This window comes from Zophobas morio, unplaced genomic scaffold (assembly GCF_036711695.1).
Source record: "Zophobas morio isolate AGI-343-1 ecotype UQ-CSIRO unplaced genomic scaffold, CSIRO_AGI_Zmor_V1 ptg000004l, whole genome shotgun sequence".
In the NCBI taxonomy this organism is placed as follows: domain Eukaryota; kingdom Metazoa; phylum Arthropoda; class Insecta; order Coleoptera; family Tenebrionidae; genus Zophobas; species Zophobas morio.
In genome coordinates this window covers 146,108-163,486 of record NW_026972109.1, presented here as the reverse complement: position 1 = coordinate 163,486, position 17,379 = coordinate 146,108, and the positions used below count along the sequence as shown (strand labels likewise).

The following is a 17,379-nucleotide window of genomic DNA, read 5'->3' as shown; positions in this document are numbered from 1 at the left end:
CATGTTTTTGTATTTAGCGATTGATAACCTTTGTGCATCAACACTGGAAGTCGTTTAGACGATAATCGCTGGGCGTTCACTATAAAAAGAACTAAAGATTGAATTTTTAATATCAGTGTGAACGAAAACAAGTGTCGTCACCATGAAGAAGTACATTTTTGTAGCTTTTGCTCTTTTTGCAGGTAGAAGAATGGGGTTTTATCACGTTTCGTTGATACCAATATTTTTGATTTGCAGTTATCGGGGGCGTGAAAAGCGACTCCAGCGAGGAAGTCCTGGAAGAAATCAAATCCAAACACCTCAAAAAGTACTTGACGTCACACAAAGAAAATATCGATGAAGGTTTCCAGAAACTGGAAGAACATTGTCCTGGTGTTACCGAAAAATTAGAAGTATGTCAATTCATTGTCGTTTCTTTTTGTAACCTTTTTTTTTCAGCAAGCCGTTAAATTCTTCAAAGAGTGCGACGACAAAGCTGACGATTCCTTGACCATTTGCCACGCCATCCAAAGTTACACCTTGAACTGCACCGCCCCTTTGATCCAAGTAATCGACGACTGCCTGCCCCCAAGAGCCAAAGGACTACCCAAATTTGGTCTCGAAAGTATCGTTTCAGTAGCCGACTTCTTGTGCAAACAAACTGGCGAATCCATTTTTGGTACGTAACTCCTCAAGTCAATTTGTATAAAATAACACACCATATATTCCAGAACTGGCAAATCCGTGCCTGTGGGAAGACGTCGAGGACGAACAAGAAGACCAGTGTATCGAAAACTTGAAAGAGCTTTCTGTAAAGTTCGGAGAAAAAGACGATATTCCGAGCAAAATCGAGATTTGTAGGTTAGTATATTTGGGTAAGGGTTTACAGGACACTGAAGTAATGACTGCGTTTGTAGCGCCACACCTACTCTAAGAGGTTGTATCCAAACACGTGCCACAACTCACTGCAAAAACCAGAAGACCAGAAATGCCATCCTCGGGTTCTTTGATGCCGTAGTGGCTCCTTGTAAGCAGGTCCCGCTGGAAACTTTGACTTCCGCCACGAAAATTTTCACTTCCCCGAAGAAAAGTTTGAGTTCCATCACAGACAATTTCCTCTAAATGTCGTCTGTGGTTACTTATTTGATGTTTTATAGCTACTTTTGACAATAAAAGTTTTATTACTGTATTTGGTAGTTTAATTTTTCGGAAACCACGGAAATTTTACGTCTTTTTTAATCGACTTTGACACAATAAATATACCAGAGTTGTGAAATTAACTGAAATAAATGATAAGACAAGGTTATCTACCAAGAACAATATTTTTGCGGATGGTTAAGAAGTCACTTAAACAAAGACAATAAAGTAACCTTTACAGTTAAAAAAAGACAAAAATATTAACTGTCATGGACGTCTTTGCTATAGTTGTAATTAAAAAACTTTTGTTGTGATCACGTTTCCAGTGAAAATATTTTTGAATGAGATAAATTAGTTCCAGGTTCATCTTTCGTTGACCCCTTGAATGAGTAGTTCCTGGTATTAAATGCAAAATCGTAATTAAGTAGGGTTTATTGGTAGTCTAATGAGGGATAGATGGAACCATCAGGAAATGAGGAATTTTCCTGAATCCAAATTTTATACATTCTTCAAGAGGTCCCTGAGATTTTTTCAGACTACTTCAAAAACAAAACAAAATAGATCCCCTGAGATCCTTTCAAACTACTTCAAAAACCAGACAAAAGGGGTACCCGAGATTTTTTCAAACTACTTTAAAAACAAAATACAAAGGGTTCCTGAGATTATTTCAACCTACTTCAAAATAAAAAACAGAAGGGGTCTCCGAGATTTTTTTAAACGACTTCAAAGACCAGATAGAAGGGAGAGGTCCGCGAGATTCTTTCAAACTATGTAGTTTGAAAGAATCTTGTGGATTCATTGAGCCTGATTTTTGAAGTAGTTTGAGACAATCTCGAGGACTTCTCTTGTTTTGTTTTTGAAGTAGTTTGAAAGAATCTCGGGGACATCTTCTATGTGGTTTTTGAAGTAGTTTGAGACAATCTTGAGGACTCCTCTTGTTTTGTTTTTGAAGTAGTTTAACAAAATCTCGGGGACCCCTCTCGTTTTGTTTTTGAAGTAGTTTGAAAGAATCTCAGGGACCTCTTCTACCAGGTATTTGAAGTAGTTTAAAAGAATCTCGAAGACCCCCCTCGGTTTGTTTTTGAAGTCGTTTAAAAAAATCTCGGAGACCACTTTTGTTTTTTATTTTGGAGTAGATTGAAAGAATCTCAAGGATTCCTTGTGTTTTGTTTTTGAAGTAGTTTGAAAGAATCTCGGGGACCCCTTGTGTCTGGTTTTTTAAATAATTTTGAAAGAATCTCGGGGATCCCTTGTGTTTTACTTTTATAAGTAGTTCGAAAAAATCTCGGAAACTTTGTTTGTTTTGGTTTTGAAGTAGTTTGTAAGAATCTCGGGGACGGCTTGTGTCTGGTTTATGAAGTAATTTGAATAAATCTCGGGGATCCCTTTTGTTTTGGTTTTGAAGTAATTTGAAAGAATCTCGGGGACCCTTTGTGTCTGGTTTTTGAAGTAATTTTGAAAGAATATCGGGGATCCCTTTTGTATTACTTTTATAACTACTTCGAAAAAATCTCGGAGACTTTATTTGTTTTGGTTTTGAAGTAGTTAAAAGAATGTCGGACACCCCTTAGGGCTAGTTTTTGAAGTATTTTGAAAGAATCTTGTGGATTCGTTGAGACTGGTTTTTGAAGTAGTTTGAAAGAATCTCAGGGACCTTTTCTACCTGGTTTTTAAGTAGTTTAAGAAAATCTCGAACCCACTCTCTTTTTGTTTTTGAAATCGTTAAAAAAAATCTAGGAGACCTCTTTTTTTATTTTAAAGTAGGCTGAAAAATCTCAGGGACTGCTTATGCTTTGCTTTTGAAGTAATTTTGAAACAATCTCGGAGATTCCTGTTCTTTTACTCTTGTAGTAATTCGAAAGAATCTCGGAGACTTTGTTTGTTTTGATTTTGAAGTAATTGAAAGAATCTCGGGAACCTCTTCTATCTAGTATTTGAAGTGGTTTAAGAGAATCTCGGGGACCCCCTATGTTTTGTTTTTGAAGTAATTTTGAAAGAATCTCGGAGACCCCTTAGGCCTAGTTTTTGAAGTCCTTTGAAAGACTCTTGTGGATTTTTGGGCCTGGTTTTTGAAGTAGTTTGGAAGGATCTTGGGGCCCCTTGTGGTTTGTTTTTGAAGTGGTTTGAAAGAATCTCGGGGACCTCTTCTACTTGTTTTTTTAAGCAGTTTGAGAGAATCTCGAACCCACTCTCTTTTTGTTTTTAAAGTCGTTAAAAACAGTCTAGGACACCTCTTTTTTTTATCTTGAAGTAGGCTGAAAAATCTCAGGAACCGCTTGTGTTTTGTTTTTGAAGTAATTTTGAAACAATCTAACGCATTCCTGTCCTTTTGCTCTTGCAGTAATTCGAAAGAATCTCGGAGACTTTGTTTTGATTTTGAAGTAGTTGAAAGAATCTCGGACACCCCTTGAGCTTAGTTTTTGAAGTAGTTTGAAAGAATCTTGTGGATTCATTGAGCCTGGTTTTTGAAGTAATTTGAAAGGATCTTGGGGACCTCTTGTGTTTTGTTTTTGAAGTAGTTTGAAAGAATCTCGGGGACATCTTCTATGTGGTTTTTAAAGTAGTTTGAGAGAATCTCGAGGACTCCTCTTGTTTTGTTTTGAAGTCGTTTAAAAAATCTCGGACACCGCTTTTGTTTTTTATTTTGAAGTAGGTTGAAAGCATCTCAGGGATCCTTTGTGGTTTGCTTTTGAAGTAGTTTGAAAGAATTTCGGGGATCTCTTGTGTCTGGTTTTCGAAGTAATTTTGAAAGAATCTCGGGGATTCCTTTTGTTTTACTCTTGTAGTAGATCGAAAGAATCTAGGAGGCCCCTTGGGCCTAGTTTTTGAACTAGTTTGAATGAACCTCAAGAACCCCTTGTGTTTTGTTTTTGAAGTAGATTGAATGAATCTTGGAGACCAGTCGTATCTGGTTTTTGAAATAGTTTGAATAAATGTGAAGGATCCCTTGTGTTTGGTTTTTAAAGTAATTTTGAAAGAACCTTGGGGATCCCTTTTGTTTTACTTTTACATGTAGTTCGAAAAAATCTCGGAAACTTGATTTGTTTTGGTTTTGAAGTAGTTTGAAAGAATCTCGGAAATCCCTTAGGCCTAGTTTTAACAAAGTACACTCAAAGAATCTTGTAGATTTTTTGAACCTGGTTTTTGAAGTAGTCTGAAAGAGTGTTAGGGATCCTTTGTGTTGTTTTTCAAGTAATCTGAAAGAATCTCTCTGACCTCTTGTATTCTGTTTTTGAAATTGTTTAGAAAATCTCGAGGACCCCTTGTGCCTGATATTTGAAGTAATTTTGAAAGTATCTCAGGGATCCCTTTCGTTTTTCTTTTATAAGTAATTCGAAAAAATCTCGGAGACTTTATTTGTTTTGTTCTTGAAGTAGTTTGTAAGAATTTCGGGGACGCCTTGTCTCTGGTTTATGAAGTAATTTTGAAAGAATATCGTGGATCCCTTTTGTATTACTTTTATAAATACTTCGAAAAAATCTCGGAGACCCCTTGTGTCTGGTTTTTGAAGTAATTTTGAAAGAAATATCGGGGATCCCTTTTGTATTACTTTTATAAGTACTTCGAAAAAATCTCGGAGACTTTATTTATTTTGGTTTTGAAGTAGTTAAAAGAATGTCGGAAACCTATTAGGGCTAGTTTTTGAAATACTTTGAACAAATCTTGTGGATTTTTTGAGCCTGGCTTTTGAAGTAGTTTCACAGAACCTCGTGTATCACTTTTGTTTTGTTTTTGAAGCCATTTGAAAGAATCTTGTGGATTCTTTGAGCCCAGTTTTTAAAGTAGTTTGAAGAGATCTCGGGGACCCCTTGTGTTTTGTTTTTGAAGTAGTTTGAAAGAATCTTGTGGATTCTTTGAGCCTGGTTTCTGAAGTAGTTTCACAGAATCGCATGGATCACTTTTGTTTTGTGTTTGAAGTCGTTTGAAAGAATCTTGTGGATTCTTTGCGCTCGGTTTTTAAGGTAGTTTGCAGAGATCTTGGGAGCCTTTGTGTTTTGTTTTGGAAGTAGTTTGAAAGAATCTTGTGGATTCTTTGAGCCTGGTTTTTGAAGTCGTTTGAAAGAATCTCGGACACTTCTCCCATCAATCTGGTTTTTGAAGTAGGTTGAAAAAATCTCAGGGACTCTTTGTGTTTTGTTTTTGAAGTCTTAGTTTGAAAGAATCACTGAGAACCGTCTGTACTTTGTTTTCGGAGTAGTTTGAAAGAATCTTGTGGATTCTTTGAGCCTAGTTTTTGAAGTAGATTGATAGAATCGCGGGGATTACTTTTGTTTTGTTTTTGAAGTACATACTTCAAAAACTAGGCCCAAGGAGTGTCCGAGATTCTTTCAACTGCTTCAAAAACAAAACAAACAAAGTCTCGGAAATTCTTTCGAAGTACTACAAGAGTAAAAGAACAGGAATCTCCGAGATTGTTTCAAAATTACTTCAAAAACAAAACACAAGCGGTCCCTGAGATTTTTCAGCCTACTTTAAAATAAAAAAAGAGGTCTCCTAGATTTTTTTTAACGATTTCAAAAACATAAAGTGAGTGGGTTCGAGATTCTCTTAAACTACTTAAAAACCAGGTAGAATAGGTCCCTGAGATTCTTCCAAACTACTTCAAAAACAAGACACAAGTCGCCTCAAGATTCTTTCAAAATTACTTCAAAAACCAGACACAGGGAGTAGTCGAGATTCTTTCAAACTACTTCAAAAACAAAACACAAGAGGTCCTTGAGATTTTTTCAATCTACTTCAAAATAAAAAACTAAAGGGGTCTCCGAGATTTTTGTAAACGACTTCAAAAACAAAAGGGGTCCCCGAGAATTTCTTAAACTACTTCAAATACTAGATAGAAGAGGTCCCCGAGATTCTTTCAAACTACTTCAAAAACAAATCAAAAGTGATCCCCGAGATTCTCTCAAACTACTTTGAAAATCAGGCACAAGGGAACCCAAGATTCTCTCAAACTACTTCAAAAACCACATAGAAGATGCCCCCGAGATTCTTTCAAACTACTTGAAAATAAAAAACGAAAGAGGTCTCCTAGATTCCGAGATTCTCTCAAACTACTTAAAAAACCAGGTAGAAGAGGTCCCCGAGATTCTTTCAAACTACTTCTAAAACAAACCACAAGGGGTCCCCGAGATTCTTCCAAACTATTTTTAAAACAAAATAAGGGAGCCCTCGAGATTCTTTCAAAATATTTCAAAAACCACGGCTAGGGATGGAAACAAATATGTAAATAACGAATATAAAAAAAAATATATCAAAGGATGTTTACACAGTTTTTTGCACACCTAAATTCAAACAATCAATGTCATGCAACGAATATTTCACAAACATTTTTGAAAAGTAAGCGTGATTAGAACTTAAGGCGGATTCATAAACCACAAGTATAGGAGTATTTCACTCTATTACATTTAAACAATGTTTAATATACAAAATTTTGAGGGGATGTTTTTGATTTGACAACAATAGTTCCAGGAAAGTATCGTGTAATAAAACCTTGAAATATTGTCTGAAATCACCTAAATGATAATTTTTAAACAAAAATATTACGTAATCCAAACATGTGTTTCTATTTAGTGATTAATAATGATAACCTTTATACTTACATCAACAACTAGGAATAGTTTCATCGATAATCACTAGCTGTTCGTTATAAAAAGAAACACAGAACGAAATTTTAATATCAGTTGTGTCAACGAAAATAATATCGTCACCATGAAGAAGCAGATTTTTCTAGCTTTAGCTCTTTTTGCAGGTAAGGAGAAACACAAAATACGGTTTTAATTGATTTAACAGTTTTTTCGTATCAGTGATCAGCAGCGTGGAATGCGATTCCAGTGAAGACCTCCTGGAAGAAGTCAAATTCAAACACGCCTTACAGTACGTCTCAACACACAAAGACGATATTAAAATAGGCATCCAGAAACTGGAAACCCAATGCCCTGGTGTTACCGAAAAATTAAAAGTATGTCAATTTATCGTCGTTTCTTTTGGTAACCCTGTTTTCAGCAAGCCATCAAATCCTTCAAAGAGTGCGCAGACAAAGTTGACGATTCCTTGACAGTTTGCCAAGCCATCCAAAGCTACGCCTTAAACTGTACAACCCCCTTGCTTAAAGTAGTCGACGACTGTGTCCCTCCAAAGGCTAGAGGCTTACCCAAATTTGCTCTCGAAAGCCTTGTTTCGGTAGCCGACTACTTGTGCAAGCAACCCGGAGAATCAATCTTTGGTATACTCACATTGTAATTATTTGATCAAATTAATGACCAAGGTGTTCCAGAACTGGGAAATCCGTGTCTGTGGCAGGACGCCGAGGGCGAAGAACACGAGCAGTGTGCCAAAAACTTGAAAGAGATCTCGGCGAAGGTCGAGCAATCTGACACTATCCCAAGCAAAGAGGAGATTTGTGGGTTGGTTTGTCTGGGTAAGGGTTACAGAACCTGGAAGTAATGAGTGCGTTTGTAGCGTCTTGACTGGTGTAAGGGTTTGTGTGCAATCAGGTGTCACAGCTAACTGCAAAAACCAAAAAACTAGGAATGCCGTTATCGGGTTTTTTGATGCCGCAGTGGCTCCTTGTAAGCAGATCCCGCTGGACGCTTTGACTTCCCCGGACAAGACTTTGACTTCCATCACGAACAATTTCCTCTAAATACATTCAGTTGTTTTTATTTCACGCTATTTTATAGAGGTGTTAAGCCAAGAATTTTTTGTGACGACATTTCCAGTGAAAACATCGAAGATAAACTAATTTCAAATTTATCTTTCGTTGTGTTTTTGGAATTCCACACAACATAGTAATTAAGTACTTTTTAATAGGAATTTAAGTGTAATGTAACAAGTAATAAAAATTGGTCTAAAGAGTTTAGACAGTACTTCCCTCGCTGTCGGAAACTTGACGACTGCATGCCTATTGTGTTTTTTTTCTCATTACATTTTTGTAGTGCGAATTTAAAAAAAAATTGCGATGACGTCATCAACATTTTTGCAAGGACACGTATATCAGTTGGGATAGATGTTGTGTAATACTAAGAATAAAATTATTATATTCTCAAATTTTCGGGAAAATGAATTGGATCGTTTTGAATATTGATTTGTAATAATCAATAAAATAACGAAACAATTTACTCACGTATACGTATCAGAGGCAACTGAAAATCGTGTATGTATAAACATTCTTAATTTAAGATGACAGGCGTAACAGCATACGTGAGAGTCAAACAGAGAAAGTGTAAACAAAACGACCATCGGTTTTATTGCTTCGACTTCCGCTTATTATATAAAACATTGGGTTTTATTTTAATTCTTGACGGTGAAATTCACAATTGGTTGATTATAAACATGTCTATTTCACATTCGCGGAACCAAATGAACGCATAAAACAAATGCAGGTCTGTAATGTTAAAGTCGATGTAAATAAGCGTGCTACCCATATGTTTCAACCGAGTTTTTCCTTTAACAAATTTTGTGTCTACCAAATTGGGTTGGTTGGGGTGTAATACTAATAATAAGTGTTGCCTTTAATTTAATCAATAAAATAAATTGACTTCATTAATTTTTTTGAACCACCTCTTCAGAAAATCTAAAAAATATGAATGGAATGATAAATCACAAGTACAAACTCATCATATTTTTTGCATTTTAGATAGGATTTATTCAGCAAAATTTAAGGGTGACGTCATCAATTTTTTTAGGAGGGATGAACAAATACATTTTGAACAAAAGTTTACCATGCTTATAATAACTTTAAAATATTCCCAAGATTTCAAAGCATTCGGTTTTGTCATTACTGATTAAATCGATAAAATAAATTCACGCCTTCATTAATTTTTTTGAGTCACCCTGCATATGCAAATCCAAAAATATGAATGGAATGATAAATCACAAGTACAGACTCATCATATTTTGTACATTTTAGATACGATTTATTCGGAAAACTTTTGAGCTGACGTCATCAGTTTTTTGTAGAAGATAACCAAATATATTTTGACTAAAAATTTATTATGCTCTTTATAACCTTAAAACATCTGCAAGATTTCAAAGCATTCGGTTTTGTAGTTCCTGATTAAATCAATAAAATAAATTTACGCATTCATTAATTTTTTTGAGTCACCCTGTATATGCAAATCGAAAAAATTTGAATGGAATGATAAATCACAAGAAGAGACTCACCATATTTTGTACATTTTAGATAGGATTTATTCAGCAAAATTTTGTGGTGACGTCATAAATTTTTTAGGGGGGGACGACCAAATACGTTTTGATCAAAAATTTACCATGCTTATGATAATTTTAAAATATCTTCAAGATTTCGAAGCATTCGGTTTTGTAGTTCCTGATTAAATCGATAAAATAAATTCACGCCTTCATTAATTTTTTTGAGTCACCCTGCATATGCAAATCCAAAAATATGAATGGAATGATAAATCACAAGTACAGACTCATCATATTTTGTACATTTTAGATACGATTTATTCGGCAAACTTTTGAGCTGACGTCATCAGTTTTTTGTAGAAGATAACCAAATATATTTTGACTAAAAATTTATTATGCTCTTTATAACCTTAAAACATCTGCAAGATTTCAAAGCATTCGGTTTTGTAGTTCCTGATTAAATCAATAAAATAAATTTACGCATTCATTAATTTTTTTGAGTCACCCTGTATATGCAAATCGAAAAAATTTGAATGGAATGATAAATCACAAGAAGAGACTGACCATATTTTGTACATTTTAGATAGGATTTATTCAGCAAAATTTTGTGGTGACGTCATAAATTTTTTAGGGGGGACGACCAAATACGTTTTGATCAAAAATTTACCATGCTTATGATAATTTTAAAATATCTTCAAGATTTCGAAGCATTCGGTTTTGTAGTTCCTGAGTAAATCAGTAAAATAAATTTACGCTTTCATTTATTTTCTTGAATCACCCTGTATATGCAAATCCAAAAAATATGAATGGAGTGATAGATCACAAGTACAGACTGATCATATTTTGTACATTTTAGATATGATTTATTCGGCAAATTTTCGAGCTGACGTCATCAAGTTTTTGGAGGGGATAAGCAAATATATTTTGACTAAACATTTATTATGCTCTTTATAACCTTAAAACATGTGCAAGATGTCAGAGCATTCCGTTTTGTAGTTCCTGATTAAATCAATAAAATATATTTACGCATTCATTAATTTTTTTGAGTCACTCTGTATATGCAAATCCAAAAAATATGAATGGAGTGATAAATGACAAGTACAGGCTCATCATATTTTGTACATTTTAGATATGATTTATTCGGCAAACTTTCGAACTGACGTCATCAAGTTTTTGGAGGGGATAAGCAAATATATTTTGACTAAACATTTATTATGCTCTTTATGACCTTAAAACATCTGCAAGATTTCAGAGCATTCGGTTTTGTAGTTCCTGATTAAATCAATAAAATATATTTACGCATTCATTAATTTTTTTGAGTCACCATGTATATACAAATCCAAAAAATATGAATGGAGTGATAGATCACAAGTACAGACTCATCATATTTTGTACATTTTAGATATGATTTATTCCACAAACTTTTGAGCTGACGTCATCAAGTTTTTGGAGGGGACAAGCAAATATTTTTTGACTAAAGATTTATGATGCTCTTTATATCCTTAAAACATCTGCAACATTTCAAAGCATTCTGGTTAGCAGATTAAAAATTAAATTTCAAAATGTTGTTTTATAATTTTGATTTTTTTTCCAAAAATCTGGACGTTTCGGGTGAAAAGTCGATTCAGAGTTGTAAACTACATGTGTAGGACTATGTTATTTTATACAATTGAAAACCCATTTACTATGTACAATTTTGAAGTGACGTCATCGCATTTGTGGTGGGGATGATTAGACAAATTTTGGTTAGCGTTTTACCATCTACATGATATTCTTAATATATGTACAAAATTTCACAACAATCGGTCGAGTACTTTCGGAGATTATCTGTCTAATAAAAATCCGGGACGGCAGACGGACAGACAGACGGACGGACGGACGGACAGACAGACGGAAATGGGAGACCTATTTCTTCGTCTTCTAGGGGTCATGAAAGATCGAGAAAACGTAAAAGTAGAGAGTCGGCCGACGGACTCGATTACAATACTTCCTTTGCTTACGCTCGGGAAGTAAAAAATTTGCGATTTTTGAAGCACTTCAAATTCTTGAAAAAGTTTAGTTTAATTTCTTTCAGTTTGACAATGAGGACCAGTGATAACAAAAGCAAACATCCAAATCGTTATCGAACACCAAATAAAAGAATACACCCACAAAATATGTCCAAAATGTGACACATTCCTAATTACTAGTGATAAATAACTGGTCTATATAAGATAGAAACACTAAATTTAAATGTATAACTAAAAGTCCGACTTGTAAAGAACGAGCAACATGAATGCAACAATTTTAACGTTAACGACTTTATTTGTGGGTGAGTTATTTTGACCATTTTGACTTTCTCTCATTTCTTGTATTTAACACATTGTAGTAACAATTTTCGCCCACAACAACCCCGAAACATCCTACAGGAACGCAATTAAGGACTTATCCATAAAGTACTACCACGCAGAAAAGAAACAATTTTTCGCATCCTACTCAGAAAAATTCAACAAACAATGTCCCGGACTCACCGAAAAATTCAACCAAGCTGATAAAATTTTTGATGAATGCGTCGACAAAATCAGCGCCAATTTAACCATTTGTGAAACGGCAAGAAGATTTCTTTTGAAATGTACGCAACCGTACATCAAAATAGCAAACGATTGTTTACCTGAAGACACGAAAGGACTTCCTGATTTATTAGTCAAGATTGTCCATTCAGGGAACGACTATTTGTGTAAACAAGACGGGGAAAGTCTTCTTGGTGAGACTGTTGTTGTTTTAGCACTTTTATTGAATGTGAGTTTTAGAATTGGTTAATCCATGTGTGTGGGCAAACCTGGACGGTCCAGAGAGAAAATCGTGCCGTGAAAAAAGCACCATGATTCTCGCAAAATATTTGGAAAAAATACCTTCCACGAAAGAATTTTGCGGGTGAGTTTTGGAAAAGATTTGGAATTGTGGTTATATTTTTGGGTTTTAGGGATATCAAAGGGTTGAGGGGTTGTTCTGAGACGTTGGTGGATAAGTGTGGAAGTCCGGTCACTAGACGTGTTCATGTTGGTCTTTATGAAGCTTTGGTGTCACCCTGTAGCTAGTTTTAAAACATTAATTCTGATAAATTATCAAAAGGTCAAAATATACAAAAAGCAAATCGCAGTCGATAAGTTGAACTGTTAGTAATTGTACATAAAAATGAGCAAAATTGAGTGTCTATTATTTGTTACATTGATACGTATGTGTAGATTTTTTATATTTTTTACGTCTTCGAAAATTCCTTCTGTTGTAGTTATTTTTACCTATGAACTATGTCAAGCAAAAATAAAACATCTGAATAAGTACAAGAGCCACTTCAATTTACGAAACTATCACTCCAGAACAAAAATTGAATATTTTGCACCCATTTTGGAACGACTACAGGACGAATGTCCCCGATTTTCCGAAAAATTTGACGTAAAACTTAACCAGATCGACAGAATTGTCTCAAATATCACTTTTAGAACGCTGAAGTACGATATGAAGAATGCGTTGGAAGAACTTTATCTGATGGGAGTACACTTGTGTGCAACAAACTCGAAACGATGATATTAAATTGTACACAACATGTTTACAGCAAGATTGTAGACGACTGTGTTGGGGAAAGAGCTAAAGGCGTGTTCTCACTAGTGCTTCAAGCGTTTGCTTCAGTCGTTGACTATTTGTGTAAACTAACGGGAGAAATCCTACTAGGTACGATATATATTTTAGTTAGTTGTTAAAGTTTGACAGGACAAGCTTTATTATATTTTTTATTTCTTGTAGAATTAGATAGATCATGTTTGTGGAAGGATCTAGAAGAGGAACACGAATCGCTAACTCGGTGCAGAAAAATAATAAAAGAGAAAACTCTATGGTATACAGAGCATGGATTTAATACTACCGGCATATGCAGGTAAAATATAACCTGTTTCTGCTGGTATTAACAATTAATAAAATATCTCTTTGTGTAGAGACCTGTCCAACTTGAAGGACTGCCTCAAGACGCGTCTAACAATAAACTGTAAATGTAACACGACTCAAGAATTTTTTCTTGGTTTGTATGACGCCGGCATCGCTCCCTGTAGAAGCGTCTTAAATAATTAATATTGTACACAATTGTGCTATTTTAATTAAAGCTATAACATATATAATAATAGCTAATTTATATTTTTTTGATACTGATATTTGGATTTCCCCATTTTCCAAATTTACGATATTTTAATTTTTCAATTTTTCGATTTTTCGGTCCTTCAATATTTTTTAATTTTTCATGTTTTGACGTTTCTGAATTTTCAGTTTTCCGATTTCTCAATTAATCTATTTTTTCATTTTTTCGTTTCTAAACTTCCCAAAGTTTCGATTTCTCTGTTCTTCAGTTCTTCAGTTTTCCGATTTTTCAGTTTTCGATTTTGCTTTGTTGTTTTCAGTTCTTCTATACTTCAATTTTTCAATTTTCGGAATTTTTAAATTTTTGATTTTCCAATTTATTTTTAAATGTTCCGATTTTCCAATTTTTCGATGTTTTGACATATAAATGCCAAAATCGAAAAACTGAAAATTAAAAAAATAAAAATGAAAAAATCCAGAAGTCGAAGAATCAAACTATTGAAAATTCCCAAAACTGAAAGAAATATCCAAAAATTGAGAAATTAAAAATTGAATAATTGAGAAATCGAAAAACCAAAAAAACAAAGTCGAAAAATAGACGAATTGAAATATCGAAACTTTGAGAAGTCGGGAAATGGGAAAATCAAAAATAGATTAATTGAAGAACTGAAAAACCAAAAAATCGAGAAATCAAAAAATTTTAAATCTAAAACATTGGACAGTAACATATCGCAAAATTCAAAAATCGAAAACCTGAAAAGCCCAAAAGTCAAAAATCGAGCAACCGAAAAATCCAAAAATCGAAACATCGAAAAATTCAAAACCTGAGACATCAAAAAATCGAAAAACCAGAGGATCGAGAAATCGAGAGTCGAAAGCCGAAAAGAAGAGTTAATAATTGAAAAATTGATAGATCGAGAAATTGAACAATCAAAACATCGAATCATCTGTATTGGATAAATCGAGAAAGCAAAATATGGAAAAATCGAAAAACTTTAAAAAAGAAAAATCGAAAATAAAAAATAGAAGAATTCAATATTGAAAATCTGAAAAATTGAGAAATCGAAATATAAAATAGTCGAAAAATTGAAAAATCTACAGTTTAAAAAACGAAAAACTGAAAATCCAAAAAATAAAAAATCGAAAAATCCAGAAGTCGAAAAAGCCAAAAGTCGAAGAATCAAAATATTGAACACTCCCAAAACTTAAAGAAATATAATTAAAAATTTGGAAAATTGAGAAATCGAAAAACCAAGAAAGCAAAGTCGAAAAATAGAAGAATTGAAATATCCAAATTTTGAGAAGTCAAGAAATGGGGAAATCAAAAATAGATTAATTGAGAAATCGGAAGACTAAAAATTTAGCGCGTCAAAGTTTGAAAAAATGAAAAATAGAAATGCTGAAGAACTGAAAAATTAAAAAATCGACGAATCTAAAAATTTAAAATTTAAAATATTCGACAATGAAAATATCGCAAAATTGAAAAATCGAGAAATACAAACAACAAAAAATAAAAATTTAAAAATACAAAAGTCAAAAATCGAAAAACTGAAAAACCCAAAATTCAAAAATCGAGAAACCGAAAAATCCAAAAATCGAAACATCGAAAAATTCAAAAACTGAGACATCGAGAAATCGAAAAACCAGAGGATCGAGAAATCGAGGAGTCGAAAGCCGAGAAGAAAAGTTGATAATTGAAAAATTGATAAATCGAGAAATTGAACGATCAAAACATCGAATCATTTGAATTCGATAAATCGAGAAATAAAAAATTGAAAAATCGAAAAATTTTTAAAAACAAAAATTGGAGAATCGAAAATTTAAAAATTCGAAAAATTGAAAAATTGAAACATGGAAAAGTTGAAAAAATAAAATAGTCGAAAAATTTAAAAATTTAAGATTTAACGGACAATTGAAAAGCCAAAAAATAAAAAATCGAAAAGTCGAAGAATCGAAATATTGAAAAATCAGAGACCTGAAAGAAATATCCAAAAATTGAGAAATTAAAAAATTGTAATATGTATTTAGAAATCGAAAAATCAAAAAAACAAAGTCGAAAAATCGAAAAATAGAAAAATTGAATTAAAAAATCGAATCTTTGAGAAGTTGAGAAATGAGAAAATCAAAAATAGATTAATCGCCGAAAACTGAAAATTTAGCTACTTCAAAATTTGAAAAATTGAAAAATATGTAGAAATGCTGAAGAACTGAAAAATCAAAAAATCGAGAACTCAAAAAATCTAAAATTTACAACATTGAACAATTAAAATATTACAAAATTAAAAAATCGAAAAATCCAAACATCAAAAAATAAAAATTCGAAAATTTAAAATTTAAAAATCGAAAAACTGAAAAATCGAGAAATCAAAACCCTAGAATTAAAAGAATCGAAAAATTGGAAAACCGGATAACTGAAAAATCGAAACATCGAGAAATCGAAAAACTATAGGAGTCGAAAGCTGAGAAGAAAAATTAATAATTTGAAAATAGAGAAATTGAACAATCAAAACATCGAAACATCTGAATTCGGTAAATTAAGACATAAAAAAATTGAAAAATCGAAACATTTTATAAAATAAAAATTGGAAAACCGGAAATTTAAAAATTCGGAAAATTGAAAAATTGAGAAATCCCAAAACTGAAAGAAAATTCCAAAAATTGGGAAATTAAAAAATTGGAAAATTGAGAAATCGAAAAACCAAAAAAGCACAGTCGAAAAATCGAAGAATTGAAGAATAGAAAACTCGAAACTTTGAGAAGTCGAGAAATGGAAAAATCAAAAATAGAGTAATTAAGAAATCGGAAAACTGAAAGTTTGGCAACGTCAAAATTTGAAAAATTGAAAAATATGTAGAAACTCTGAAGAACTGAAAAATCAAAAAATCGAGAAATCTAAAAATCTAAAATTTACAACATTGAACAATTAAAATATTACAAAATTAAAAAATCGAGAAATTCAAACATCAAAAAATAAAAATTCGAAAATACAAAATTCAAAAATAGAAAAACTGAAATATCGACAAATCGAGAAATCGAAACCCCAGAATTTAAAAAATTGAGAAATTGGATAACTGAAAAATCGAAAGATCGAAAAACTGGAAAATCGTATAATTGAAAAGCTCAAAAGTCAAAAATCTAAAAACCGAAATATCCAAAAATCGCAATATCGAAAAATTCAAAAACTGAGACATCGAGAAATTGAAAAACCAGAGGAGTCGAAAGCTGAGAAAAAAAGTTAATAATTTGAAAACATCGAAACATATGAATTCGGTAAATTGAGACATGAAAAAATTGAAAAACCGAAAAATTTTACTCCTATAAAGGAAAAATTTCAAAATCTAAAATTTAAAAATTCGGAAAATTGAAAAATTGAGAAATCGAAATCTAAAAGAGTCGAAAAATTGAAATATCCAAAGTTTAAAAATCGAACAAAAAGAAAAATCCAAAAAATAAAAAACCTAAAAATTCAGAAGTCGAAAAATCGATAAAAATCGAACAATCGAAATATTGAAAAATCCCAAAACTGAAAGAAAATTCCAAAAATTGAGAAATTAAAAATTGGAAAATTGAGAAATCAAAAAACCAAAAAAGCAAAGTCGAAACATCGAAGAATTGAGGAATTGAAAAATCGAAACTTTGAGAAGTCGAGAAATGGAAAAAAACAGAGAGAACCAAAACACCAGAATTTAAAAAATGGGATAACTGAAAAATCGAAACAGCGAAAAATTGAAAAATCTATTAATTGAAAAGCCCAAAAGTCAAAAATCGAAAAACCGAGAAATCCTAATGTTGAAATATCGAAAAATTTTAGAAATGAGCCATCGAGAAATCGAAAAACCAGAGGATCGAGAAATCGAGGAGTTGAAAGCGGAGAAGAAAACTTAATAATTGAAAAATTTATAAATCGATAAATTGAAAAGTCGAAATATTTGAAAAAAAAATTAGAAAAAACGAAAATTTAAAAATTCGGAAAATTGAAAAATTGAAATATAGAACTGAAAACTCGAGGAATCG

At 32.7% G+C, this 17,379-nt stretch overlaps 3 protein-coding genes across 3 annotated transcripts; all 3 read left to right on the top strand.

Annotated features, from left to right (window-relative positions):
* The first annotated feature begins 70 nt into the window (after nt 1–70).
* Nucleotides 71–1,168, top strand: LOC135136380 (uncharacterized). The gene is made up of 5 exons (XM_064065618.1): nt 71–182; nt 238–392; nt 439–658; nt 711–840; nt 897–1,168. The coding sequence occupies exons 1-5, from the start codon at nt 143–145 to the stop codon at nt 1,099–1,101; spliced, it is 750 nt and encodes a 249-aa protein (XP_063921688.1). The 5' UTR covers nt 71–142; the 3' UTR covers nt 1,102–1,168.
* A 5,639-nt stretch (nt 1,169–6,807) lies between these two features.
* LOC135136340 (uncharacterized) lies at nt 6,808–7,843 on the top strand. The gene is made up of 5 exons (XM_064065575.1): nt 6,808–6,865; nt 6,921–7,075; nt 7,120–7,339; nt 7,391–7,520; nt 7,576–7,843. Exons 1-5 carry the CDS (start codon nt 6,826–6,828, stop codon nt 7,757–7,759), a joined length of 729 nt encoding a protein of 242 aa, XP_063921645.1. The 5' UTR covers nt 6,808–6,825; the 3' UTR covers nt 7,760–7,843.
* Nucleotides 7,844–12,398: 4,555 nt separating this feature from the next.
* Nucleotides 12,399–13,393, top strand: LOC135133741 (uncharacterized). The gene is made up of 5 exons (XM_064062238.1): nt 12,399–12,475; nt 12,530–12,693; nt 12,741–12,969; nt 13,042–13,171; nt 13,230–13,393. The coding sequence occupies exons 1-5, from the start codon at nt 12,436–12,438 to the stop codon at nt 13,360–13,362; spliced, it is 696 nt and encodes a 231-aa protein (XP_063918308.1). The 5' UTR covers nt 12,399–12,435; the 3' UTR covers nt 13,363–13,393.
* Nucleotides 13,394–17,379: the final 3,986 nt, after the last annotated feature.